Raw genomic sequence first — 27,478 nt, forward strand, 5'->3', positions numbered from 1 at the left:
CTCTGAACTGCAGCTCCCGCCCTGCCCCGCACCTCCCGCCCTGCCCCGCGTCCCCCGGAAGCGGTCGTGAGGCGGCGGGGCCTGTGCTCAGCTCCTCGCTCTTCCCCTTCTTTCCTCTCCGCTCCTCTCCCTTCCCTGTGCCGCCGCCATGGCCTCCGTTCGGGCACCGGCTGCTCGGGGAGGTGCCCGTCCCGCCGTGCGGCCCCCGGCGCCGCCTGAGGTGGGTGCCGGGGGTGTGCGTGGCTCCGGGCCGGTTCCCCGCGTGGGGTGGGACCGGGGAGAGGCCGCAGGCTGGGCCGGGGCTCCGTGTTCGGTGTGGGGTTGGTGCGGGGCGGCTCCCTCGGTGACAGCGGAGCCGTTCACAGGGCTCCGAGCGGAGGGCTGGTGTCTTCTCAGGAGTTTTTACGGAATTCTTGGGTTTTCCTTGGGAAGGGTTGTCAGGAGCCTCCTCTGGGGTGGGGGGAGACGCTCAGCTCTCGTCCCCCCACTGCTCTCTCCAGGGAGGACACTGAGAGCTCTTCAGGAGCTTGTGCAGCCAGATGAGGGAAAGCTTCATTTTATAAAGCTGCTTCTTTTTTAAAAGATGAAAATCCCTTAAAAAACGAGGTCTGAGCAGATAATAAAGAGGCTGAAAACAACCCAGCCTAAGCAAATTATTAGCTGTGATGTTTTATATTTGATCCCTGCCTTTGGGATCCTGTTGTCCCATAAGAACAGCTCAGGTTTGGTTCCAGGGTCTCCTTGTGATGCCCATACGGGCTGTCTGTGGCAGAGCAGCTCTTCCTTGTGCAGCCAAGCTGTTTGTTTGTCTCCTTTCTCACCAAAACACATTTAAAATTCTGCCTTTACCTCCCAGCCCACAAAGACCAAGCCTGCAGAAGAGAGCGATGCTCCCCCGGCCAAGAGAGCCCCCATCTTCTATGGAAGTTTGGAAGAGAAGGAAAGGGAGCGCCTGGCAAAAGGAGAGTCGGGGCTGCTGGGGAAGGAGGGGATGAAGGCAGCACTGGAGGCTGGCAACATCAACATAAGCAGTGGTGAGGATGTTTTAACCACCTTTATGTCCCCTCTCCCTCTGGAATGCGGCGCTTTCTAAAGCCCCTGATTGACTTGGAGTGTAATTTAAAGTAAAAAAAGAAAAAAAAAAAAAGAAAGAGGGAGAGACCATTGCTGGGAGTTTTTTATTTGGCTCTTCCTCCAGTTTCCAATCCGTGGTTGTGTTTTTTTGTGTTCAGGTGAGGTCTTTGACCTGGAGGACCACATGAGCGAGCGGCAGGCCGAGGTGCTGGCTGAGTTTGAGCGCAGGAAGCGAGCGCGGCAAATCAACGTCTCCACAGACGACTCGGAGGTCAAGGCCTGTCTGAGGGCACTGGGGGAGCCCATCACACTCTTTGGAGAAGGGCCTGCAGAGAGGAGGGAGAGGTGCTGTGTCTGCACACAGGGAACTCGGGATTTCCCTGTAGTTGGGATGCTGGGGGTGGCAGCAGTCAGTAAGGGAAGAGGTTTGAGTGTTATTAAGTTCAGACCTTTTCTAGCTCGGTTCAGTGGGATTTCAGCAGTTAAAGCAGCAGAGCTGAGAAAAAGGAAGCATGAACTTCAGTTCTCTTCAGTGAGTACTCTGTACTCAGTGCTGGTGAGGTCACACCTCGAGTCCTGTGTCCAGTTCTGGGCCCCTCAGTTTAGGAAGGATATTGAGGTGCTGGAGCAGGTCCAAAGGAGGCAACTGGGCTGGTGAAAGGACTCGAGCACAGACCCTATGAGGAGAGGTTGAGGGAGCTGGGGGTGTTCGGCCTGGAGAAGAGGAGGCTCAGGGGAGACCTCATCACTCTCTACAACTCCCTGAAAGGAGGTTGGAGCCAGGGGGGGGTTGGGCTCTTTTCCCAGGCAACTCTCAGCAAGACAAGAGGGCAGGGTCTCAAGTTGTGCCAGGGGAGGTTTAGGTTGGAGATGAGAAAGAATTTCTTTACGGAGTGATCAGGCATTGGAATGGGCTGCCCAGGGAAGTAGTGGATTCTCCGTGTCTGGAGATATTTAAAAAGAGACTGGATGTGGCACTCAGTGCCATGGTCTAGCAACCGCAACAGTGGTTCAAGGGTTGGACTTGATGATGTCTGAGGTCCCTTCCAACCCAGCCAATTCTGTGATTCTATGATTCTGTTTAACATTTGGAGGGTGGCAGAGGGGGTGGTGCTGATCTCCTCTGTTTGGTGACCAGAGAAAAGGCATGAGGAAATGGAATGAAGCTGTGTCAGAAGTTCAGAATGGGCATTAGGAAAAGATGCTTCACCAAGAGGGTGATCCATCCCTGGAACAGGCTCCCTGGGGAAGTGGTTGTAGCCCCAAGCCTGGCAGAGTTCAAGGAGGCTCTGCTCAGTGCTCTGAGTCATATGGTTTACATTATGGTAGCACTGCAAGGTGTGGGATGTTCAATGGTTCTTGTGGGTTCCTTGATTCTATGATTCTAAAACTGGTGAGGAGGGAAGAATGGCAGAGAGGGATTCTTTGTTAGATGAGCTGACAGCTCACTGAGTGAATTAATAAACATGACTTTCTTTCCAGATTGAGAAATATCCTTTCAGTGGTTGGCACAGACGCATTAAAAAAGACCAGGAAAGATGACGACAGGTCTAAAAAATCCAAAGAAGAGGTAACAGTCCCTGCTGTTCTCTGAGTGCTGAGGGAGATGGGTGCAGTACCCTCTGAGATGCCTTACTTTGATGGTGTCTTTGGTGTCCAGGACTCTGGGTTTTGGTCAGGCTGTGAGTTCTCATCCCTTTGTGATTCTTCTGTGTTGCCCACTGCAAAACTATGGCACTGTGTTCTCTAAATCAGGAGTGCTGAGCTGTGCTGCCTCCAGTCTGTGAACCAAGAGAGCAGACATTGGGACTGTCACTTGGTGTAGAGAGTCTTGTGGTGGTGGTGGTGGTGTTCATGCTCAGAAAGAACGAAACATGTTCCTGCTCCTGCAGGTGTTTCTGTGTTTGATTCTTCTCTGCTTCTCCTTTCCCTTTTTTGGGTTTGTCTTTGCCTATTTTTGAGGGTTGCTGTAAGGACAATTTCTGTAGCTCTGGGCTTTCTTTTTGTTGGGTGGTGTGTTGGGAAGGAGGGATCTGCATGTCGTGCAGTAAAATGAGTTTGTGTGCAATGGAAATATTCTAGAGGGAAGTGGCAGTGTGTCAGGAGCTGATCTGTAGGGCAGAGAGTTTGACTTGTCCCTGTTAATTCCTCTGTCAGGGCTTATAGTTATGCAAAACTCCTTGAAAAAGAGGCCTTGACCCAGCAAGGTGTAAGAAGAGATGCTGTGGTGGTGCTTTAATTCTCAGAGGTGGTTGTCTGAGGTAACAGAATGGCAGAGTAGGATCACAGTAGCTTTTTCTTCAGTTTTGTTCTTTTTCTTACAGTATCAGCAAACCTGGTACCACGAAGGACCACGCAGTCTGAAAACAGCAAGGCTGTGGCTTGCCAACTACTCACTGCCCAGGTAAGGAAAGATGGAAGGTGGAACCTTTTGTAAAATCCAGCTGCTGATCCTGCCACGGGTGGTGCAGGACATTTGAGATGAAAGGAGCAGGGAACATAAATTGGGAGAGAAGTCCAGGGAGTTCAGAGCTGGAGTTCTCAGTCAGAGACTGACCAAGGCATCAGCCCAGGTTAGGAGAAGGAAGAGGAAAGGCCTGGGCCAGCAGCAGGGCAGGGAAAATATAACTGCTTGTGACCACTTTGCTCTTCCCAGGGCAGCAAAGAGGCTGGAGGAAGCCAGGCTGTTCAAAGAGATTCCAGAGGCAACCAGGACATCCCAGAAACAGGAGCTACACAAATCCCTACGAGTAGGTTTGGCAGCTGCTGGTTTCACAACTTTTTTTTTGCTGCTTCTCCAAGGAGATGGGAAAGGGATGAGCTGCCTCGAGGTGCTCTGCAGGTGCTTGTAATTTGCTGTGCTGGAAAGCAGCTCTCTGCCTTTCCCTGGGGTGTACAAAGCACTTTCTGACCCTTTGTTTCAGTGATTCAGAGACATGCTTTCATTGTTGCCTTGCATGGCAGAGGGCTGAAGAGGTGTCCCTGCATTGTCTTGTCACTTGCTTGTGAAGCTGAAGGAATTTATTCCTGGCTGTGTCACAGGTTTAGCTGGCTAGGAAGGGGCTGCCTGCTTCCCTCCTCTGTATGGGCTCATGAGTGCATAAAACCAAGGGAAACAACCAGCCCAGTAACACAGAACTTGGAGTGTTTCCAAGGCAGCTCTTCCACTGGAAAGTGACTTTCCAAGGCCTCTGCTGCCACCTGGGTACATTTGCTTCCTTCACCTCAGTCTCTGGCTTTTCCCTGGTACTTTCTCATGTGTTGTTTTGTGTTGTGTTTCAGTCCTTGAATAATTTCTGCAGTCAGATTGGAGACGATCGCCCACTCTCCTACTGCCACTTCAGCCCAAATTCCAAACTCCTGGCTACAGCCTGTTGGTAAGTTGTGTTTTACAGCACTTGCTGTGGGGGTTGGAAGAAGAACTTCAGGAGTGATGGAGAGGGATGGGAGGCTTGTGAATCATGAGAGTTTAGAAATGCTTTTTCTTCCTACTCTGAACTCTCTTCTGACCTCATTTTAGAACTTAGCAGAGATTTCAGTCTGAGTTCATTGGTCCCTGTGGCTGTTTTCCCACAGTGTGTTGGTATTTGAGCCATTACAGGACACCCCGGGGTGGTTTTGCAGCTCTGTGTTTGATCTGTTCTTTGAATTTCCTGTTGCCACTGACATTTGGTTCTTGTTTTCAACAGGAGTGGCTTGTGCAAGCTCTGGTCTGTGCCTGACTGCAACCTTGTTCACACCTTACGAGGTACAGAGACACTTTCCACTGACACTCTTTGCTTTGGTTCCTTTCTGGGTTGAGTCCTCCTGTTTGAATTATGTTGTGACTCAAAATGTAGTGTTTTGGGGCAGGTTTTATTTTATTCTGGTGAGAGCATCACTATCTTGTGGAGCATGGGCACATGTTTCAATCCAGAGGAAGTCCTGGCCTTTCTCTTGGGGCTGAGACCAGAGTTTAGAGTTTCTGCTTTTGAACAGTATTTTGGTGTCTTGTTTCAAGATCTGGTTTGAGTGTTTTTGAGCCCAATACCAGTGTTCCTGGCCAGGTCACTTAGCAGCAGTGAGGGCTGTTGAACAGTGGTCACAACATTAACTAAATACAAATGTGAGGATAAATCTCTTGATTCGTATGTTGAATTTTCACTAAGTTTGGAGGGTCCCAAACCTTTCATGTTTGATACCCTGCAGTGGGTGCTGCTGGGAATGCAGTCCAGCTGTGTGCAGGACAGATGTGTCTGGTAGTTACCATGCAGCTTCAGCCAAGGGGGGAGGACACTGTGAATGTGTTCACTGGTACCTGGCTAATAAGCAAGAAAGAAATGATGCTTTTCTAAAGAACTGGCCAATTTTGATTTTCTTTTCTCTTAAGGACATACCACCAATGTAGGAGCAATAGTCTTCCATCCCAAAGCCACTGTCTCCCTGGACAAGAAGGATGTTAACCTGGCCTCCTGTGCAGCTGATGGTTCTGTCAAACTCTGGAGCCTGGAAAGGTCAGAATGAGACCAGACATACAAAGCTGCAGCATTGTGGTTTTGGGGTTTATTTTGTGTTATTAAACGTTCACCATCCTCCTGCAAATATAACCTTTTCTTGTAGTTATACCAGTGCAATTCCTGGCCTCAGTATGTGCCACCCTCTTCAGCAGGAAAGAGATCACCCTGGTTAGGGGAATCAAGGTGAGGGGAAATCATCTGAAAAGAATCAAGTCAGCATTGCTGCTGGGTGTTAGTAAACTGCTTTGGGTGATGGATGGAAGATCTGGTGATTGTTTCATTCTAACCTTTCATTTAGGAGAAAATTTCCCCTCTTGGATATTAACAAATCAACTTCAGAGTTATTGGGAGGCACCAGTATTCAGGGAGGGATGAACCAAACACAGAAGCTTCAGCCTGTCAGGAAAACAGGAGGCACTGTCCCAGGACAGTGTGGTTTGGGAAGATGCACGGGGGCTCTCTCAAGCCTGTGAAGAGGAGAAGTGTCAGTACCTGGCTGGGTTTGAGAAGTGGAGCCCTGCAGGGTGCCTGAGGGACAGGCAGCAGCTCCAGACCCCTCAGCTGCTCATGGCAGGAGCCTGCCTTGGTGAAGAGATGGATTGGTTATTACTCTCATCTGACCACATCTTTTAACTTCACCTGTCAGAAGGAAGCTCTAAATGCTGTTCATCTCCTCTGCTGAAGGCTGTGGATCTGCTGCCTGTAATTCTGGGGGAATAAATATTTTCTCTCCTCTGCCTGCCCTGCCCCAGACCAGCAGGGTTTGCTGCAGCTGGGGACATGTTCAGTGTAGTCACAGTAAAGCTCCTGGCTGCCCAGGGATGCCATGTTTTCTTTCTGCTGTTACTACTTTCAGAGTGCTATTAACAAGGAGCTCATTAACTTTCAGGAGCTAATCATCCCAGGAGAGTTTTATAACCAACATGAGAGTGGATAGAGGGGTTTTACTTGAAGCTTTTGCTCTGGTGGACCTAAGGCAGAATTCAGTCATTAGTTAAAACTGCTCTTCCTTCTGGCTTGTGTTTAATTAGCAGCTCCTGCTGTCATCAGTGTTTGTAGAGGTCTGGCCAGAGCCACCCACCTCTGCCCAGGGTCTGACAATCATCATTTGTGTTTTTCAGTGATGAACCAGTGGCAGATATTGAAGGACACAGCATGAGAGTGGCACGTGTGATGTGGCACCCGTCTGGGAGGTTCCTGGGTACTACCTGGTATGGAGAGTTGGTGATTTGCTTCCAGCCCTGACCATTGGACCCCTGGCTGGTAGCACAGTGGGGACCAGTGCAAATCACTGGGGTTCCTTTCTCTGTTCCTCATGTGAGACCCTGTTGGTCTCCAGCTGGAAATAAAATGCCCCCAGTGTTACAGTCTGAGGTAGCATTAAAATTTTGTTTTCTTTTGGTTTGGATCCACGAAACAAAGTCCAACCACAGAAGGGTTGGGTGCAAGCAGCTTTTATTTGACAGTTGACACAGGCAAAAATATAGAGCCAGGCAAAAGAGGGAGAGAGGAAAAGAAGATAGAGAGAGAAAAGTGTTAAGAAGGTGGGAAGAAAGAATGAGAGAGAGAGAGAGAGTCACCACCAGGGGTCCAGCTGTCCTGCGAGTTTCTTCAGGGTGGCACAGATTCTTGACAGGGTCCATGCTAGAATTCCCTGTTGCTCTCCTTGGAGGTACAATGAGCTGGACAAGTGCCTTTTTATTTTCCTTGCAGCTATGATCACTCGTGGCGCCTGTGGGACCTGGAAGCTCAGGAGGAGATTCTGCATCAGGAGGGGCACAGCAAAGGGGTCTACGACATCGCCTTCCACACCGACGGGTCTCTGGCTGGCACGGGGTGGGTGCTTTGCCTCAGGCCTGCATGTGAAATGCCAGCAAGGTTTTGTTTCTGCCTGATGCCCTCCTGGTGAGGGTGAGCAGACTGTGGCTCTCTGGAGGGTCACCCTTGGGTTCTCTCTCCCAGGGGTCTGGATGCTTTTGGGCGGGTGTGGGACCTGCGCACAGGACGCTGTATCATGTTTCTAGAAGGCCACCTGAAGGAGATCTATGGGATTAACTTCTCCCCAAATGGGTAAGGAAAGAACTTGGGTGGGTTATGTGGGAGCTCTGGGTACAAACCCCAGCTCCCAACAACTTGTTCTTCCTCCACCCTTGGGCAGGTACCACGTTGCAACTGGCAGTGGTGACAATACCTGCAAGGTGTGGGACCTCCGGCAGAGGAAGTGCATCTACACCATCCCTGCACACCAGAACCTGGTGACTGGGGTCAGGTTTGAGCGTGAGTATCTCCTGGCCCATGCTCCTTGTCCATCCCTCTCCCAGGCTGAGGTGGGAGGGGGATGGGGCAACTCAAAAAACCCATCTGCAGGTTCTTTAAGGGGAGAAGATTCTTCATGGTTTTATTTGCAAATCTCACTGCTCCCTTTTTCTCATCCTCCACAGCCAATCATGGGAACTTCCTGCTCACGGGTGCCTATGACAACACTGCAAAGATCTGGACTCACCCTGGCTGGTCCCCTCTGAAAACACTGGCAGGTCACGAGGGGAAGGTGATGGGGTTGGACATCTCCCTTGATGGGCAGCTGATAGCAACCTGCTCCTATGACAGAACCTTCAAGTTGTGGACAGCAGAGTAGCTCAGAGAGCTGCTGATGAACTGGAATGGAGACTTTAATGGCTTTCAACTAAGACTTGGTTTTTTTTATATTAAAAAGAAAAAGAAAAGGGCTGTTGGAACGTGGTTATGGCAGCTGTTGTTTGGGGTGGTTGGGGAGGTTTGGAAGCACTTGTGTTTGACAGGACTTGGTTGGAATCAAACAGTGAGTAATGGCTTTTTCTTTTTTGGATTTTGGTTTTTATGCTATGGATATCTGTCTGCAGCATTTATACTGCTCTGCTGTAACGTGGAGATGGTCCATCCACTTCCACCCTCTCCCCCAGACTGGGCTCACAGGTTTTCCCTGGGCTGCTGGAAGCCTTTGCAAGTAGCTTCTTTTTTTGACAACAGGAGAACTCTGGAAGTTGTTTCTCCTGTAAAACATATCCTAGATTTTTTAGCTAAGAGCTAAATTCTGATTTTTTTAATTACAATGGTTACAATTAATGTGGTTAATGTGTATGAGCAATTGTCCTTGCCCACACATCAGCTCAAACTGAGCTGGATAAAGGCAGCTGCAGGAGAGTACCAGGAAGAGGAGGTCTGGTTTGTGTCCAACCACCTTCTGCCTCTTGCCCACAGCAAGAAAAGCAGATTCAGTGTTCTGCAGCCTGCACAAGAATGAGCAGTGGCTGCTGGGCAGGATGTTCAGCTGAGGTGTCAGTGTCTGCCAGACCTCCTGCACCTTTATCATGAACCTGCTGCATTGCACAGCAGTGGTGAACCCCAGGGACCCCCAACAGCACAGGGATCCTGCACCAACACATCCACACAAAGCTACAGCTCCAGGAGGTGGAATTTCATGTTGGAGGAGCATCTCCTCTCTTCCCCTCAAAATACATTGCTGAACAGAAATCAAACCCATCTGTTTTTTAACTAAACTGTTTTCACACAATAACCCACAGGAGCAGGCACAGGAATCTGAGCAGAGCCCTTCTGTGCGGGGTTAGATCTGTGAGAGGGGAAATGGCTCCTGACCTTGGGGCAGCCCCAAAGCTCTGCAGCTGGGCTGGCCCCACAGCAGTGGTGCAGGTCCCTATAGCAGGGGGTGGCCCCACAGCAGTGGTGCAGGTCCCTATAATGAGAGATTATTATCCCCGGGCCCTCGCAGATGTGGGGACCCCCACAGATAGGCTGTGGGGCAGCTGGGTGGGTGCAATAGGGGTGCAGCCAGGTCCCTGTAGCCGGGGCAGCCCCTCGGGAGGGTGTGGGGACCGCACAGGTTCCCACAGCTGGAACAACCCCATAGGGAAGCTACGGGGCAACCCCCGGGATGGGCAGGGGACAGCGTGGGGCCCTGTCGCTGGGGCAGCCCCACGGGAAGGGGATGGGGTGGGACAATGGGGTCCCTATAGCCCCGGCTCCCACCGTGCCCCCGCCGCGCACTCACCGGAGGTCCGTTCGGCGGTTCGGTCAGGTCCGGTTCCCGCCCCGTCCCACCCCGTCCCATCTCGGGGCTGGGGCGGGGTCCAGCGTGGTGCGGGTTGGGCGGGACCGGGCGGGTCGGGGCCGCCCCCGCGGCAGGTGCCGGTTCGCAGCATGGCCCAGCGGGACCGGGGGCTGCGGACGCTGCCGGAGCGGGCGGAGGAGCTGCGGGTGAGCACCGGGAACCGGGACCCTGCCCCGGGGGGGCCTCAGCACCTTCCCGGGACCCTCCGGGGGGCAACCGGGGGAGGGGGACAGCGTGGGGGACCGGAGCCGGCTGGGGAGCTCCCGGCGGGGCGTGGGGGGTCCCGTGGGGAGGGGTACTCGGTGTGGGGCCATGTGAGGGGTCCCCCGTGGGGAGGGGGTCTGCTCTGTGGAACTCCCGGCAGGTTGTGGGGGGGACCTTGTTTGGGTGTGGGGTCCCCACGGGGAGGGTCTCTCTGTGGGGTGGTGCACGGGGACCCCACGGGAGGCGTGGGGCTGGGCGGGGGCTGTCGGGCAGACGGAGTGGGGGGCTCAGGGCTGCCGTGGCCCCGCAGAGCCACAGGTGCTGCCCACTGCTCCCTGTTCCAGAACCGGATCGTGGATCAGTGCGAGCGGCTGCAGCTGCAGAGCGCGGCCATCGCCCGGCACGTGGACCTGGTGCTGCCTGCCAAGGACCAGGGGGTTCTGGTGAGTCCCTGCCCCTGATCCCAGGGGGTCCTGGGATGTCCCTGCCCTCGGTCCCAGCACGCAGTGGGACATGTCTGTGTCCCCCCCCTTCCTCCATGCTCATCCTTCCCATCAAATGTTCTGAGCCCTCGGGAGGCTCCTCGGTCTGAAGGGTTTGTCCCCCTCCCACCCCACCGCCTGTGCCAGCAGAGTGCCCTGCAGCTCCTGCTTCATTCCTGGAAAATGTGCACAAACAGTAAATCCCTTGGTGCTGGTGTACAGCCATCAAACACCCCAGAGGGACCAGAGTCAGCCATGCCTGGTTTGTCATCATGGATAAAAGAGAGTTCTCAGGGTGCCTCTGTTTCTTGCTAATTGTGAACCCTGGAAGATTTGCTGAGGGATGAGCCTCTGGTCCCTCACAGGTTGTCACTCAAGTCCCAGGGTTAGCCCAGGAGGCAGAGGACAGGTTTGGGACTGGTTGTCCCCTTTACCTCTGCTTGCATCATGCTGATTACCATGGCTTGGGCTCACATCCATCCCCAGAGCTGAGCCCAGGGAAAGCAGAAGCAGTCGGTGCTCTTGTGGGGGCTGAAGCAAAGCTGATGTTTCTCCTCTCTCCTGGCTCTGGCAGAATGCAGCCAATGCAGCTCGGGAGCTGCTCATCCAGAGGCTGCTCTTCGTGGGGAAGGTGTGTGAGGATGAGGAGCAGCAGCTGCTGGAGAAGGTGCACGTGGAGGAGGAGCGGGCACACCAGAGCATCCTGACCCAGCGGGTGCACTGGGCTGAGGCTCTGCAGAAGCTCTCTGCCCTCCGCACCTACCTGGTGGACATCATCACCCACCTGGATGACCAGGACCTGGTGGTGAGTGCTCCTTCTTCTACCAATGGACACTGAGGAGTGACCTGTCGTTCCATCATGGATATTATGGGGTTTCCATAGGGTGTTGGGCTGCTTGCTGTGCTGAAAGCAAGGAGGCAGAGCTGGGCAGGGTCTGTGTTTGAGAGTCCAGCTCAGAGAAGCTCCTTCACCTGGGCCTGACAAGCCCAGTGGTTCCTAGAGCATCTGCTATCAGCTTGAGCATAGGAGATTCCATATAAACATCCCATATAAATTCCAAAAGAATTTTTTCCCTGTGAGGGTGAGGGAGCCCTGGCCCAGGCTGCCCAGGGAGGTTTTGGAGTCTCCTTCCCTGGAGACATCCAAATCCTACCTGGATGTGTCCTGTGTGACTGCTGGAGGGGACCCTGCTCTGCCAGGGGGTTGGACTCAGTGATCTTTTGAGGTCCCTTCCAACCCCCCTGGGATTCTGCTCAGCCTGCTGCTGCTCTCACATGAGGTTCAGAACCTCCAGCTGTGAGGTTCAGAGTCTCCAAGCTCTTGGTTTGAAGCTGCCAGCTCAGGAAGAGCTGAGGGGTGAGAGCTGCTCTACCAGCAGTTAGGTTGGGTCACCAGTTTCCTACTGTCCTTGTCTAGTGCTGGAAAAAACCTCAACCTTGAGAGCACCTCTAGCTCTTCTTGAAGTTCTGCCATGGTGCCTGCCAGGCCCCTGTTTGGGATATTCACCAAGCCTGTGCTTCCCTTCACCCAGTTCTGCTTCTGACTATTAAATTGTCTCCTTTTACCTGAGCAATTCCTCTCACAGCCATCAGCTCTGGGATTGTTTTTAGCCTCTGCTTGCCACCAGGAACGTGGTGAAGAGGAGGGCAGCAGTTCTGCTTGGAAAAGTGATCCCATGGGCAGAAGGTGGGAAACACAGGTCCTGTCCTCCCCCAGCATCTCGGGTGGCTGAGCTGGGGCCTCAGTGTGGAGGCAGAAAGACAGTGAGACCCTCACCTTATCCTTTTGCCCTGAGCTGCATGTAGAAGATGTCACTTGCAGCCATTCCCACTTTCTGAGTCAGGGAGTGGAAGGTCCTGGGGCTGGAGATAATGGATGGTGGATGCTCCAGGGTTTGGGTTGAGGAGTGGTTTCACTGGGTCAGGAAGGAGAACTCAGCTCCTTCTGTCCTGGGTTTGCTGTGCTTGTTTGTGTTTGGGATGTTATCTGTGGGGATGTCAGTTCAAATGACTTTTTCTCTCCTTGTCCACAGCAGGCAGAACAAGAGATCTTTGAGAGGTCAGTACCTGGCTGCTCCTGCTCTTTTCCCTGTCCCCTGCACCCTCTGCTGTTCCTGCTGTGAGCAGCCTCTGGCACCCCCTCTTTTCTCCCTCATGCTGCTTTGGTGGAGGGTGAGGACACAGAGATGCTGTGGGGCCACTTGTTTGTGCTTCACTGAGCTGCAGCTCCAGATGTAGAAGTCCTGGGACCTAAAAATGCTCCATGAGCAGCAGCTCCCCAGAGGCATTGCCAGGTGGACTGTCCCTGACTTATGGGACTCTCAGAATCACACACAGGTTTGGGTCAGAAGGACCTTAAAGCTCATCCATTCCCACCCCCTGCCATGCCCAGGGACACCTCCCCCAGCCCAGGGTGCTCCAAGCCCCATCCAACCTTCAACACTGCCAGGGATGGGGCAGCCACAGCTTCTGGGGGCACCCTGGGGCTCAGCACCCTCACACCAAAGAATTTCTTCCTCATTTCCAGTCTAAATCTCCCCTCTGCCAGTCTAAAGCCATTATCCTTCTTCCTACCACTCCATACCCTTACAAAAAGTCCCTCCCCAGCTTTTCTGGAGCCCTCCCCAAGATTCTGGGAGACCTTTTCCAGCTCCTGTAAACAGAATCACAGAATGTTTGGGTTGGAAGAGACCTCCAGGATCATCCATTCCAACCTTTAACCAACACCATAACCAACTACTCAGCCATGTCCTTAAGGACCAGCTCCAAATGCCTTTTAAAAGCCTCCAGGGATGGGGACTCCAGCACTGTCTGGGCCATCCCAAGGCCTCACAACCCTCTCAGTGACAAAATAGTTCCTAACATCCAACCTAAACTCCCCGGGGTTCCCTGGGATATGGAGCCAGCCTGTCCCTGCTCTGTTGGCAGGAGGGAGGATTGTCCCCTGGAGAGGTGGCAGGGAGCTGCTGGCACTGCAGTGCCCAAGCTCTGCACCTCAGCTGTCAGCATTCCTGACAGCCACCAGCAGTAATTTCACCATTTCTTTCTGTGGCTGCTGCCCAGTGACAAATTGGCCCCAGCAATGGAGCATCCCGAGCCTTCACCCAACCCCATGAGTTCTGTGGCTGCTGCAAGCTCTCCCTCTCCTTGCTCTGCTGGCTTGACCCCAATGTCCTGCCTTGCTCTCCCTTCTCCTGCCCTGCAGTGAGGTTTGGTTGATAAGGAGGGAATGTGCCTGTGCCCTCCTGCACCCATGGCTGCTCTCAGGGGTGTTTAATCTCCTGGCTGAGGAGGCTCTTGACTCAGGCTGCTGGGATTGGGTTATGAAACTCTTGAAGTCCTTTCAGAAGGGGCTGTGATCAAAGCCAACCCAAAGTATTGCTTGGGAGGAGAGCTTGCTCAGAACCTCCCCGTGTGGTTTCCCTGCTCCTCTTGCTCCAGCTCATGTTTCTGCCCTGCCTCCCGGTGACCTTCAGCACCTCCAGCACTGCTCAATAAATCATTGTATTTCTAACTCTCTCTTGTGTCCCTTTGCTAGGACGGAGGTGGCAGAGGGAATCTTAGAGCCTCGGGAGTCCCCGAAGTTAAACTTTAACCAGAGGTGTGTTCAGAGTCCACTGCTGCACCGACTCTGGGCCTCTGCTGTTCTCTGCTCTGCCCCAGGTCAGTGCTTCCCTCAACGTTCTCACTCTCTGGGCATTCCTGCACACTCAGCTCTGTCATTCCCAAAGAAACATCCCAAAAGTGTGTCAAAGCATGGTGATGCTGTGTCAGAACACCCTGATATTGCACCCTGCCCTTCTCTGCTCTCCCAGCCTTGCTCTTTCCTTGGAGTCCCCATCCAGGGGGGCAGCAGCATCCTTAGGAAGTTTGGGATGCTGAGGAGGGGGCACAGTTGTGCCAAGCAGCTGGTTTGGGCTTGGAGGAGCAGAGGTTTGAAGAGGTTGTATCTTTTATCAGCTTAACCTCACTGGGTTTCTTTCCTGGGTCACTTTGTACAGCACTGAGGCTGATGCTGCTGTAGCACTCTCTGCCACAGAAATTCCTCTTCACAGCCTTTCCCCTTTGCCTGCTGGTGATTTTTAAGAGAGGGTGAGCTCACCAGCATGGCATCTGTGAGAGGCTCTGATGTGCTGGAACAAGAAGTGAGTAAATGTGTGATAGCTTTCTGACCAGGAGCTGGGCTCTGGGCTGACAGAATGGTTTGGTTCTTGAAGGGTCCCATCCTGCCATGAGCTGGATACTGAGCAGAGGGTGATTGGGAAAGGGCAGGAGCTGGTATGACTGCCCTGCTCCAGTCTTGTTTAAAAACTAAAATGGATGAAGTGAAGGTGGGGAAGGCAGGATGGGAGGGGACACCTGCAGGTAGAACCCCCCAGAGCAGGTCAGTCAAATGGACATCAGCCTCATCTCCTTGCTCAGTGAATTTCCAGAGTGTGCCACCTGACTCCAGGTGAGCTGATTCATTTCTTGGGCTTTACAGGAGGAAAGAGATTTCCCCCTCCCAGCCCTCTCCATTCCTCCCCATTCCTGCATTTCCTGCTCTGCAGGTTCTCTGCAAACAGCCCTGCCCCTGGCCAGGCTCTTGGCTCACCCTGGAGAGGAAAAGTTGGGTCCTGCTGTGGGGGTGGGAAGGGACAGGGCTGAGATTTTGGTCTCTCCTGAAAGTGAGATGGATGGAAAAGGCAGAGTCCTGTTTTGTGGGGTTTCAGGCCAGGGGCAGAGCAAGATGAGCTGTGTCTTGTCCCTGTGCTGGGCACTGCTGAGGCTGCACCTTGAATCCTGGGGTCACTTCTGGGCCCCTCATGAGCAGAAGGAAATTGAGGGGATGGAGAGTGGCCTGAGAAGGGAATAGAGCTGGGGAAGGGTCTGGAGAACTTGTGAGGGCCCTGGGGGTGCTGATCCTGGAGCAGAGGAGGCTGAGGGGAGACCTTGTGGCTCTCTGCAACCCCCTGAGAGGAGGTTGGAGCCAGGGGGGGTCGGGCTCTGCTCCCAAGGAACAAGGGATGGGACAAGAGGAACTTTTGGCACAACTCAAGTTGTGCCAGGGGAGGTTTAGGTTGCAGCTGGGGAAGAATTTCTGCCTGGAAAGGGTTGTCAGGGCCTGGCCCAGGCTGCCCAGGGCAGGGCTGGAGTCCCCATCATCCCTGGAGGGGTTTCAGAGCCCCAGAGATGTGGTGCTGAGGGCTGTGGGTTTGTGTCAGGTTAATGGTTGGACTTGATGACTTTAAAGGTGTTTTCCAACCCAACACTTCTGTGATTTGCTGGCTCTGTAGGACTTTAGTGCAAGGGGGGAGAGGTGTCTAGTGAAATTCAGGGTGTGATGAGTTTCTGTGACGTTCTGACCATGGTTTGAGAGGGAAGGCTGTGGAGAGCTCTGGCACCCAGCCTGAGGGGACATGGCCAGGACTTCACTGGGTGGTTCAGGCAGGGGCCACCAACCTGTTGTTCTGCACGTGGCTTCTCTTGCAGGCTCACAGGAGATTCACATCGATGAGAAAACTGTCAGCCCCCAGCTCAGCCTGTCGGAAGACAAGAAAACCCTGACCTTCAGCCCCAAAAAGGCCAAGGTGGACTCGGACTGCCCCGAGCGCTTCGACCACTGGCCCAATGCTTTGGCTGCTGCACCTTTCCACTCGGGACTCTGTGCCTGGAAGGTCAGCGTGGAGAAGAGCTGTGCCTACAAGCTGGGGGTTTGCTACAGCTCCGTGCCACGCAGGGGCTCTGGCAATGAGGCCAGGCTGGGTTTCAACACAGCCTCCTGGGTCTTCTCCCGCTACGACAAGGAGTTCAGGTTCCTGCACGCCGGGGAGCCCCAGGCTGTGGAGCTGATCCGTGCCCCGTCTGAGATCGGGGTGCTGGTTGACTTTGGGGGAGGGGAAGTGCTTTTTTATGACCCCAATTCCTGCACCATCCTCTTTTCCCACAGGGAGCCCTTCGCCCAGCCCCTCTATCCTGTCTTTGCTGTGGCACACGAGAGCATCTCACTGGTGCAGTGAGCTGGGGGCTCCCGGGGTGCCCGATGGGGAAAAGGAGCCCGGGCAGGGCTGGGGGTCCTGGACAGGGTGCTCAGCAGACCTGCCTGTAGAATATGTAAGTTCTTCACCTGTTTTACAGCAGCTTTCCTCCTGGATACTACACCTGTCCTGGGCCAGGGGTCAGGATAACCTAGAGAGGTGAATGATTTAATTCCTCCCTGACCAAGGGAGGCTTTCCAGCCCCTGGAGTATTAAGAGATGTGTTTGGAGAAATGCAGGGAGGAGGCACACGGGAAGGGAGATAATTGGGACACAGCTGGAGACTGTGGGAAGAGCAGCCCCATGCAGAGGGACACACTGAGGGGTCCCCCCTGAGGAGCTGGGGCCCACAGAGCGTTTTGTGTCAGGGGCAGAAAGAAATCATCTGAGCTGCTCCTTGCCTCAGGGAGCTGAGGCTTGGGTGTCATCTGGAGGAGCTGCTGGCAGGAGGAGAGGTGCTGGACTTGGTGGAGCTAAGGAGGTGGTGTTTCTGTAACTCTTTACAATTTGTCATGTTTATTTCTCCATACCCAGATCAGTAAAGTTTGTTAGTTGGCAATATGTTAAATTACATGCAGCTGCTTAACTCCTGTGTTGCCCACAGCAGGAGGGGCTGTGACTGCTCCAGGCCACTGCTGCTGGGGAGAAGGGGCTGGTGAGGTGGAAAAGCCAGGGTGCACTGCGGGGTGCAGGGCTGTTTCTGGGGTGCCCCATGGGGACAGACCTGGAGAGCACCAACCCCAGCTCTAAGGGAAATGTTTGAGCCTCTCCCCAGGGTGACAGTCGGGATAAACCTCAGTATCCACCTCCATCCCTCCTGCCAGGATGAGCCTGTGCAGCCTGACCTCATCCCCAGCTCCATGAGGGGAAGGGACCGCTGCTGCCCCCCTCCCATGGTGTTCTCAGAGCTACAAAAGACAGCACTGAAGATTTCAGATACGTTTATTGCTTGAACACCCCTCCTGCTCTGCAGGCAGCCCTCAAACCCCTCGCTTCCTTTCCCTGCTCCACCAGCAGCAAGAAATCCCACCGCTTTCTGCCAGCTCGGGCTCACCCCGCAGCAGCAGCAGTGCGGGCTCCTCCTCCACCCGCACCTACCCCTTCTCAATCAGCTCCAGGAGGTGGCTGAGCGTGGGCAGGATGTGCTCGGGGGGCACCTCCGGCTCCTCGCCCTGCCCAGGGGCCCGGAGCAGAAAGCTGTGCATGCCCACAGCTCGGGCAGCCCTGTAATCCCGGCTGTAATCATCCCCGATGTGAGCCGCCTCCTCCGGGGGGACCCCCCCGAGCCGCAGAGCTTGCTCGAAGATCCTCCTGTCCGGCTTGGCAAAGCCCACGGCCTCGGAGGTGAGGACGAAGTCAAAGTGCTGGCGGAGCTGGCACTGCGTGAGGATGCTTTCCAGCCGGTTATCGAAGTTGGACACAACCCCCATGCGGAACCCCCGCTGGCAGCACATCCTCAGGGTCTCTCTGGCTCCGGGCAGCTCCTCCCAGTTGCGGGCGCTGCAGAAGTCCCGGTAAAGCTTTTCTGCCACCGGCGTCAGGATCCGCTCGTCCCGCACGCCCGCCCGTCGGAAGGTTTGGGTCACCACCTCCAACCACCACTGCCGGGAGCTCAGCCCACGGCCTTGGCCGTAGTTGGGGAAGAGGCGGCTCTGGGCCCGGTAAACCTCCTGGAATGCCCGGTTCAGAACCTCCGGTTCCACCCGCACCCCGTGGGCCCGGGCCTCGGCCGCGTAGCTCTGGCCCGGGGGCTGCCGCAGCCGCAGCAGCGTCTCCTTCACATCCCAGGTCAGGAGGCGAAGCCGCAGCATGGCGAGAGCCTGGAACGAACCGGGAGGAGAGAGCCGGGAGAGCAGGCACCCAGCCCGGGGGGGGTCAGGCAGCCCCTCTCGCACCCACCCGTGTCAGTGACCCCCTCCCCCGTGTGGGGGCTGGGCCTCTTTAGGGGGGGGATCCGCTGCTCTGAGGCTCCCAGACTGAGGTGGCTGCACCCCTCGTGGGTGCTGCAGGGAGGTGGCTGTGCCCCCCGTGTTGGGGGTGCAGGGGGGCACCCGGGGCTGAATGCACTGGGTGGGTATGGGGGGGCACCAGGGGTGTTTTGGGGGGAGTGTAGAGGGGAGGGGGCACCTGGGGTAGGTTTCTTGGAGGGGGGATTAGAGAGGGGGAAGCCGGGGCTGCACCCACTGTGTGTAGGGTGCGGTACGTGGGGGCACCCAGAGTGCCTGGGGGGAGGCTATCCGGTGTGCCCCCGCACAGAGAGGGGTTCAAGCGGGTCACTCAGGGTCTGGAGGTGCGGGGTGGGCCGGGGGCTCACGGCTCCGGTGTGTGTGTAATGGGGGCGGCAGCGTGGGGGGTACGCGCGGCCCCGGGTCCCACTGTCCCCCCCTGCCCCGCACCCACCTGCGCGGTCACCCGGAAGCCCCGCCCACTGCCCCAGGCCCCGCCCACTGCCCCCCTGGCTCCGCCCCCTCGCGCGCGCTCAGCCCCGCCCCGCCGCCTCCTCCTTCAGCCAGCGCAGGAGCTGCGGCGCGAAGTACGTAATGATGACGTCAGCGCCTGCGGAGAGACGAAACCATGGAGTCCTGGGGGGGGGGGACACGGACACGGGGGGACATGGGGACACACATGGGGGGACACGGACACGGGGGGACACCGGGACATAGACACGGGCAGACACAAGGACACGGGTATGCAGACACGGGAGTACAGGGACACAGGTACACGGGGATACACAGGGAGATGGGTACACGGACACGGGGGGACATGGGGACACATGGGGGTACACGGACACACACAGGTACATGGACACTAGGGGACACGGGGACACAGACACGGGGGTACACGGACACACACGGGTACATGGACATGGGACATTGGGACATGTGGGGGTACACAGACACATGGGTACATGGACACGAGGGGACATTGGGACACATGGTAGTACATGGACACACACAGGTACATGGACACGGGACGACACGGGGACACGGGGGTACACGGACACAGGTACATGGACACGGGGGGACACGGGGACACATGGAGGTACACGGGCACCCACGGGTACACGGACACGAGGGGACACGGGGACACACCTGCGCGCCTGAATGCCGTGATCGCCTCCCTGACTGCGGGTTCCAGTCCGAAGGCACCAGCCTGTGCCCCGTGCCACAGCATGGCGAACTCCCCCGAGACGTGGTACACAGCCAGGGGGTGAGTGGGGTGCTGGGGAGCGGTGGGAAGGAGGAGGTCAGCAGGCAGGGGACACCACTGGCTGTCCCACATCCCCTCCCCACGCTCCCCAGTGCTCCCCGAGGTGCCCACTGCACCGCAACACACCAACACAACACCGCAACGCAACACACCAACACAACAATGCAACAGAACGCAACAATGCATCACAACGCAACAACGCGACACAGCAACAGAACAACACAACAACAATGCAACAATCCAACACAACACGACAGTGCAACACAACGCAACAACGCAACAACAGAACAACACCAGACCACAACTGCACAACACCACAACAACGCAAGACAATGCAACACAACAACACAACACAACAACAACGCAACAACGCAACACGACACGACACAACAAAACAAAACACAACACAACACAACACCCGTTGCAGCCTCCCCTGTCTGAGTGTCCCAAGCGGTCACCCCAAAGCTGGGGACACCCCACGCCGTGGCTGGAGCAGAAGGAGCTTTACTCACTCGGGCCTTGACGTCCCTGACGAGGTCCAGATAGGGCATCCCGGGCTTCACCATCAGCATGTCCGCTCCCTCACGCACATCCCGGTCCTGTCAGGGGAACCCCCGTGTGTCTGTGACCCCGGCACCTCAAGAACATTCTCCAGCAAGTCTGCACTTGTTTTTTTTTCCCCAGAAGTTCCACCCCAGAGGTTGGTTTTCTCCGGAGGGCTCACAGAAGGTTCTGGGAAGCCCCTCAGTGGCCCCAGGAGCCCAGAGGAGCTGCGATGGGCAGAGCTGACGCTCCCCTCCCCAGACACAGCGTGGGCTGTGTGTCCCTGGGCACCAGGAGACACAGCAGGACACAGGGTCACCACCTCCACTGCTCCCAGCACAAGGTCCAGTTGCCCAGGACACCGATGGACACCACTCTTCTCTCACAGAGGTGAGTGCCTCAGCCATCCCTGCTGCCTTCTGCCTCCAGCACCCACCCCTGGGCTGGTTCCCCCCATCCCCACGACCCTCGGGTGCTGCCCCGAGCACCCCAAGCCCATCTCACTCACCACAGCACGCATGGCCAGGCCCCTGGCACCTGGGGGCAGCTGGTAGCATCTCCTGTCTCCAAAGGCAGGTTTGGATAGAGCAGCATCCCTGGGGATGGGCAGAGGGCAGGGGATGAGGAACAACATGGCTGCCTGTGCCTTGTGCCCCACAGAGCTTCAGAAACGTGAGGACAAGTACCTGAGCCATCAGGGGCAGGAAAAAGGGGGCTCTGCTGAGCCAGCTCAGTGCCCCAGGGTCACTCTGAGAGGTCAGCAGGTCCAGGCTGGCTCTGGGAGCCATTCTTCAACACCTGCTGCCCTCCTGTGCCCACAGTATGGGGGAAAATCGTGTCAGACATTTTCTTTTTGCTCTTTCCTGAGACAGGTCCCTCGGGGACACTCCACTGGGGTAATGCTGTTCTAGGAACAAGGTCCTAGAGGTGACTGAGCTGAGGCTTGTCCCTGAAGGCACCCTTTAGGGTGACATCTGCTCCCTTCACACTGCTCCTGGCTCCCTGCCTGCCTTGCCACCAGCACCCAGGACACGCCAGGCTGGGACAGGGACATCTGGGCAAGGTACAGCTGTGTCCCTTTTGTCCTGAGGGGAGGAGCTGCAGCATATAGCCCCATATAGCTAAAATAACTATCCAGATATCTGGGGAGTCACCTCCTGGTGCCAGCTGAGGGACAGACCCACCTGAAAGGACCGTAGAAGCAGGAGGCAAACTTGGCACTGTAGCTCATCACAGAGACCTGCAGAGGAGTGGAGCCATGAGCACCAGAGCCTCAGTGCTGCATCCTGGCTGCAGCCATTCCCTCCCGTGGCTGTTGGAGGCTCTGCCCCACATCCTCCTCCTCCTGCCAGAGCCCTGGCACCTCCCTGTCCCAGGGCATTCCCACCCTATGGGCACCGGGGCAGGGAGATCCCCATGGCACATCCTGAGCAAGGTGAAGATTTGCTTCTCCCAGTGCTTGCCCAGGTCCTGGCGTGGTGCAGCACCCCTGTGGGCATCACTCCAGCCTTTGGAGGATCCCAGCCCACCTTGTTGCCCAAGTCATTGGAGATCAGTGCCTTCTTCATGGCTGCAATCCTCCCGTCCATCATATCTGAGGGGGCAATGATGTGGCAGCCTGCAGGGAGAGAGCAGGGACACCGGGAGGTGACTGCCACTGAAAGAGGTGACCCCAGGGCTTGTGCTCCCAGCCTCCCCCGACCACGATCCACACACTCCCAGATGGAGCCCAGCCTGGTTTGCTTCTGGGGCTGCTGGAAGGGAGGAATCTGAACTGCCAGGAGAATCCTCACCTGCCCTGGCGTAGGCCAACGCCACTTCTGCCAAACGCTGGCAGCTGAGCTCGTTCTGGATGGTGCCATCCTCACGCAGGATGCCTGGGAGACAAAGCCAGGGTTAGGTGAGGGGCTGAGGGCCTGGTTGCCTCCATCCCCAGGGTGGGAGTGTGGCTCCTGCTATAGAGATGCTCAGAACATGGTGTTCTGCAAGCTGGGTAAGGACCGGGAGCCCAGTGACCCAGCTCTGCATGGACACAGCACATGGGTGCTCCAGGGAAGGGAAGGCAGCAGTGGGGAACACAGAGGGGTGCTCAGACAGATTCAGATGGCTAGGAGTGAGTGTCTCACCCACCTGCGCCTCCCACCCTGCTCTCACAACACAGGAGAGGTCTCCCAGGCTCAATTCTGGGGAGCCAAGTTTTGGGGCAAGAGCCAGCCAGGCCCCACCAGCACCCAGAGATCCTCAGCTAAAAAGAACGAATCCCCGGAGAATCCTAGTGCCAGGAAAATGCCCCAAGAGCAGGCAGGGAGCCCTGGCTGTGTCCTCACCGCAGTGCCCGTGGGAGGTGTAAGGGCACAAGCAGACATCACAGGCTATCAGCAGCTCTGGGAAGGTGGAGCAGATCTTCCTGACTGCCTGGATGGCAGGAGTGCTCTCTGCATCAGCTGCAGAGCCTCTCTCGTCCTGCAAGAAGAGAAATGCCTCAGCACCCAGAGCTGAGGGCTTCCCACCAGCTCCTCTGTGGCAGGACTTCTGCCCAGGAAAGCTTTCTGACCCATGGGATCCTGTACCAGAGCAGTGTGGCCACCCAGAATGGTCTCAGGGCCACCTGCAAGAGCTCTGGAAGCTTTCTGGGTGTCACTACAGCCTCACATCCCCATCCTGGGGTGCAAGCACACCCAGAAACCCTGAAGTGGCTCTGTTTGATCAGGAGATGCCCCAGCTTCATGCTGCTCCCCCAGACCTCTGTGGCTGCCCAGAGTTCCCTGCCACCACTCTGACCTTGTGGACCTTGCTGGGCACCCCGAAGATGAGCACACACTTCAGGCCGTCCTCGACGAGGGGACGCAGCATCCCCTCCAGCTTGTTGACTCCATACCTGAGAAGAGCAAAGTGAAGGGGCTGCCAGACCCCCAGACCTGCTCCGTGGGGAGAGCTGCTCTGGGAGCTGCTTGGGGAGCATCCACAGCAAGCAGCAGCTGGAGGTACAGGGCAAGTGCTGCCTGAACATTGAGAGGAACAATCCGGGACCTTATCTGGAAGTACAGGAGTGTTATCTGCCCAACATGGACACTCTCTGCTCTGGAAGGATGATGATGCCCTGCCCTCACATCCCTTATCTTGCTGCCCCTGTTGCAGACCCATCCCACATCCCCCAGGACCACCCCCCTGGAGCCTCTCTGAGCACAGCCCTGCTAACATGGCAGCAGATGGAGAGAGGAGCTGCCAGCCCAGCCAGATCCAATGCAGGACCAGAGCCCACCTCCTTGGGCAGGTTTTCTTGCTGCTGCAAATCCCATTCCCTTCCACCCTCCCTGCATGCCCAGCTCACACAATGTGTGAGTGCTCCAGGACATGGTGAGACCCTGGCACTGTTGCTGCCAGTGCTGGCACTTCCCAGCACCCCCAGTATGATTCCTTCCATTTCCTTGGCAGACAGCACCTGCCCCTGATGCTGGGGGATCCCCGAGGCAGTGACCACAGGAAGTGTCACCCCTGGCCCATGCTCATCTCACAGGAGCCCTGCTCGGGCACAGGGCAGAGCAGTGATGGGCACACAGCTCAGTGGGATGGGTTCTTACCTGGCTTGTCCAGGCAGGCTGGGGATTGGCTCCACAGCATCAGGGCTGTCACTGCAGGGGGTGGATGGGACAGATGTGAGGACTTGGTGTCAGAAGGAAGACCCTACCCCAGGCTTGCCCACGAGCAGTGAGTGACCCTATCCAAGAGCTCAGGGAGCACCTGAGCGTGGTCCCCCCCTAATGCAGGGAGCCAGGGCTCACTCACGTGACAAAGATGGGGTAGATGAGGTTGGAGGCATCAAAGGTGGTTGCTGTACACTGCCAGGAGCGTAGCACAGGGTGGAAATAACCACTGTGAAGAAGGGAGTCTGCCTGCATCTTGGGCTGTGGAAGGAGGCTCTGAAACAGCAAGACAGAGTCCGGGTGGTTATGGTGGGGTCCAGGGAAACCCCAGCTCTTGGTGCATGCCAGGAGTGAGCTGAGACCCCTGTGGGACCATCCCTGTCCTGCTCCCTCATCAGACTCTGCCTGGCTTAGCCTGCAGAGATGTCTTCTAGTGATGAGGTGGGAATTAATTCATTCTCCTTCTGCTTAATGCTGTACAATGGTGTAACTCAGCTTTTGTATTCTGAGGAGTCCAGAGCTGCTCTGTGTAGCACCAAGTATTTGTGGCTGCAGTGTAAAGCTGTAGTTATGGCAGAATAGGGGCAGAATCACTCTGAAAACACCAGGGCTTTAAACCCCTGGTGACCACTTACTGACCATCTGGGGAGCTGGGCAAAACTGATCCCAGGGGTAACAAAGAGCAGTTACTCAACAGACATAAATCAGGTGTCAGCTGTGTTATTGCTGAAACTTCTTCTGTAGCAATTATTTTCTTCTTTTGTAATAGTTAGATCAAGTAATAATTCTGCAATTACACCATTAGGATTGAAATTTCTCCCAGTGTGAAATGCTCCCCATGAATGGTGAGAGCACAACAGAAGGGGCCAGGGGAAGGCAGCTCCCCTGGGAGCAGGGATTTGGCTGCAGTGCAGCAGAAAGCAGCTGGTACAACCCTGGGAAACACAACGTGAGCAAAGACTGTTTGTACAGAGCAGCTTCAAGGACTTCTGCTGGCTACAGACACAGGGCTGTGTCCCACAAATGTCCTGTGTGGAGGAGCTGGGGGTGCCCTGGGAGACAAACAGCAAAGTCCCTGCTGGAGATCACAGATTTTGTCTGGAGAGCCCAAACCTGAGGGAGATGGGCAGGAGGAGAGCTGGAGATGGATTTCTGAAAGAGCAAGCAGGATTCCTCTGCCTGCACCCCAGGGAGACAGAGCTGACATGAGGATGGGACTTGCCCTGGGAAGCAGCCCTGTGGTCCCCAATGCCATCCCAGGAGGATTCCCCAGCAATAAACCTGCCTCTCTCTGGAAAACAGATCTGGCTCATGGCATCCCAGGACACAGCCCGTGGGAGAAAGCTCCACAGCAGCACCCACATCAGCAGTCAGCAACAATGCTGGGCAGGAGATGGCTCCATTCTCCTGGAAAACCTTGGATCTGAGCTATTTGCCCATTTCACACACTCCAGACCCTTCAGGTATTCTCATGCTGAGCCAAATTCTCAGCCTGTTCCAGGCCACCCCAGTGCACAGGGCAGGTGTAGTACAGGAGCATCGTGTTCAGCCCAGCACCCACTCTCCTACCCCAGCACCCACCTCTGCTGGGGATGGGTGACAAGGCAGCTCTGAGCTACCTGCAGGCCTATGGGGGTAAAAACACTGAATAAAACCCCCACAACTGGGCAGTGTTTGGAGCAGCTGACAGGCGTGCTGGCAGTGTCACTTGGCAAGTCATTTTTAGCCCTGGAAAGCTGCCACTCTGCTCATTACTTCCAGGGAAGGGGCAGCCCTGGGGGGAAGTGGAGTTTGCAGTCCCAGCAGAGGGTTGGCTGCAGGCAGGGCTCCAGGCAGGCAGGGATGGAGAACAAAGGGCTCAGTGAACAAAACCCACCTCGAGAATCCCAAAAATGCTTTAAAGAGCTAATCCCAGAGAAGGAAGAGGAGGGGGTGGGGAGGGACCAGAGGCACCTGACTCTGCATGGGACAGATAGAGGGCTCAGCTCCAGAAAGGGCCCTCTCCAAGGCAGGAGGAGATGGGCACCAGCAGAGTTGCAGAGGGGAGATAACAGTTGGGGTGGGTGGGCCCCAGGGGAGCACCCATCAGGGCAGCTGGGCCCTCCTCACCTCTCCTTGTGCAGGAGAAGGTGCCACAAGCTGAGGGGTGCAGCCCCCCCTTGCCCAGGGCACCCGTGGCCACCAGGTCTGGCACCCATCGTGTGCCCCAGACACCCCGACAGTGGGGGAAGGAAGGAAAAGATGCAGAGCAAGGACTGGGAGGGGGCCATGACAAGGGACCACATCCCCTGCACCCTGGGACAGGGCTGTTCACCCCCCCTGAGTCCTCCTCAGGCTCCCAGCAGAGCACAGGCACCTCTTTCTCTGACATGAAATGCCCAAATCTCCCTGCCTGAGGCCATTTGCTTCCCACATCCCAAAGCACCAGCACAGGAGTGCAATAACAGCCCCACAGCTCCTGCCTGAGCAATCTGATGCTTTCACCTTTGCTCCTCCACACCCAGACCAGCCCAAACCCACAGCACCCAAACCCTAACTAACCCACACCTTTGCCCAGCCCGGGCTGGCTCTGCTGTCCTGGGTGCCTGGTTGTATTTGTAGAGACAGAAACACCTGAAAACTCCAGCACAGGTCACCCTCCCCCTGCCCTTTGCAGCAGCACCAATTAAACCAAGCTGGGGGACAGGCTGAGGCCAGAAGTGATGCCCGGAGGTTTGTTCCAGCTTGCTGACAGCACCACCAGAACAACCAAGAAAAGGGCTGGGATGATACTACAGCTCTTTTCCGACCTGAAACCATTCTGATTCTCACTCACAGCATTTTAGGGCCCGGAACCAGCCACGGCCTCATCCTGCAGGTTCAGGGCTATTGACCTGAAACCCTGGAAACACGGCAGAGCCAGATTAGAGGATGCCGGGCAAGCGGAGCAGATAACGGGTTAATTAACAGTCCCTAACAAAGCTCAAGATATTAGAGAAGATTTCACCTTCCAGGTAGGATCTGGAAATATCCAGGGGGTGGTAGCTGGGCACCCGGGGGGTGCTCAGGACCGATGTCACTGCACAACGCGGGCTGCCCGCACCCCTCCCCGCACCCCGGCTGGGCCCTTCTCCTGCAGCCGGACCGAACTCCGGGCTCTGGGTCCTCATATGAAGGGGTCGGGGTCGGGAGCCTGGGCACCCATCCTGGCTCCGATCCCCCGGTTCCCGGTCCTCCTCCCCCTCCCCCCTCCACTCACCTCCCGCCGCCGCCGCGTTTCGCCACCTCCGTCCGAGTCCTCGTGATTTGCATAGCCACGCCCCCTTCATTAGCATAGAGAGCCACGCCCCGCATCGCGGGAAGAAGGCGGGAAGTCTCGCGCGGCGGGAGCGCGGGAAAGGGCGGGATTAGGGGGGGAAGGAGAGGGGGGCACAGCAGGGAGTTGGGGTGCCAGGGGACATGGAGTGAGGGTCTGGGGGCAGGGAACAGCGTTTTGGGGTGGTGGGAGGTCTGGAGCAGGGTTTTGGGGTGCTGCAGGTGCCTAGAGCTGGTGCTTGGGGTCCTCTGGGGGACATGGGACAGGGCTTTGGGGCATGGAGCAGGGTTTTGAGGTGCTAGGAGGAGCTGGAGCTGGGTGTTTCGGGGTTTGGTGGGGTATGGAACAAGACGGGTGCTGGAGAGCCTGGAGCATGGCTGAGTGCTGTGGGAGCACGCAGGCAAGTTT

General features: G+C 56.1%; 4 protein-coding genes and 1 long non-coding RNA gene across 7 annotated transcripts; 2 read left to right on the plus strand and 3 right to left on the minus strand.

Moving 5' to 3' along the window:
• The first annotated feature begins 53 nt into the window (after nt 1–53).
• On the plus strand, nt 54–8,305 carry PRPF4 (pre-mRNA processing factor 4). The gene is made up of 14 exons (XM_030461408.1): nt 54–220; nt 857–1,034; nt 1,233–1,419; nt 2,557–2,644; nt 3,399–3,478; nt 3,731–3,824; nt 4,357–4,451; nt 4,764–4,822; nt 5,444–5,567; nt 6,692–6,781; nt 7,284–7,406; nt 7,533–7,640; nt 7,729–7,847; nt 8,012–8,305. The coding sequence occupies exons 1-14, from the start codon at nt 149–151 to the stop codon at nt 8,203–8,205; spliced, it is 1,611 nt and encodes a 536-aa protein (XP_030317268.1). The 5' UTR covers nt 54–148; the 3' UTR covers nt 8,206–8,305.
• On the minus strand, nt 7,341–9,696 carry LOC115599270. The gene is made up of 3 exons (XR_003988266.1): nt 9,616–9,696; nt 8,074–8,225; nt 7,341–7,426 (listed from the first exon to the last, which is right to left on the minus strand). It is a non-coding gene; the product is annotated as an uncharacterized LOC115599270 (long non-coding RNA).
• Nucleotides 9,697–9,739: 43 nt separating this feature from the next.
• Nucleotides 9,740–16,945, plus strand: BSPRY (B-box and SPRY domain containing). 2 transcript variants are annotated; one of them, XM_030461274.1, is made up of 6 exons: nt 9,740–9,821; nt 10,224–10,322; nt 10,936–11,166; nt 12,395–12,420; nt 13,900–14,024; nt 15,834–16,945. In XM_030461274.1, exons 1-6 carry the CDS (start codon nt 9,765–9,767, stop codon nt 16,358–16,360), a joined length of 1,065 nt encoding a protein of 354 aa, XP_030317134.1. In that variant the 5' UTR covers nt 9,740–9,764; the 3' UTR covers nt 16,361–16,945. The 2 variants fall into 2 exon arrangements, with proteins under 2 accessions (XP_030317134.1, XP_030317135.1); XM_030461275.1 differs by having other exon boundaries at nt 12,398–12,420.
• Nucleotides 16,946–17,308: 363 nt separating this feature from the next.
• Nucleotides 17,309–18,814, minus strand: HDHD3 (haloacid dehalogenase like hydrolase domain containing 3). Its single transcript, XM_030461508.1, has 2 exons — nt 18,779–18,814; nt 17,309–18,198 (listed from the first exon to the last, which is right to left on the minus strand). Exon 2 carries the CDS (start codon nt 18,187–18,189, stop codon nt 17,473–17,475), a length of 717 nt encoding a protein of 238 aa, XP_030317368.1. The 5' UTR covers nt 18,190–18,198; nt 18,779–18,814; the 3' UTR covers nt 17,309–17,472.
• Nucleotides 18,815–18,850: 36 nt separating this feature from the next.
• ALAD (aminolevulinate dehydratase) lies at nt 18,851–27,067 on the minus strand. Of its 2 annotated transcripts, none has more exons than XM_030461506.1 (12): nt 27,014–27,067; nt 23,918–24,051; nt 23,713–23,763; nt 22,913–23,009; nt 22,459–22,594; nt 21,925–22,008; nt 21,661–21,749; nt 21,316–21,371; nt 20,640–20,727; nt 20,101–20,187; nt 19,471–19,600; nt 18,851–18,934 (listed from the first exon to the last, which is right to left on the minus strand). In XM_030461506.1, exons 2-12 carry the CDS (start codon nt 24,028–24,030, stop codon nt 18,858–18,860), a joined length of 1,008 nt encoding a protein of 335 aa, XP_030317366.1. In that variant the 5' UTR covers nt 24,031–24,051; nt 27,014–27,067; the 3' UTR covers nt 18,851–18,857. The 2 variants fall into 2 exon arrangements, with proteins under 2 accessions (XP_030317366.1, XP_030317367.1); XM_030461507.1 differs by lacking the exon at nt 27,014–27,067 and adding an exon at nt 26,762–26,938.
• Between the last annotated feature and the right edge of the window lie 411 nt (nt 27,068–27,478).

Source organism: Calypte anna, chromosome 17 (genome assembly GCF_003957555.1).
Source record: "Calypte anna isolate BGI_N300 chromosome 17, bCalAnn1_v1.p, whole genome shotgun sequence".
NCBI lineage: Eukaryota > Metazoa > Chordata > Aves > Apodiformes > Trochilidae > Calypte > Calypte anna.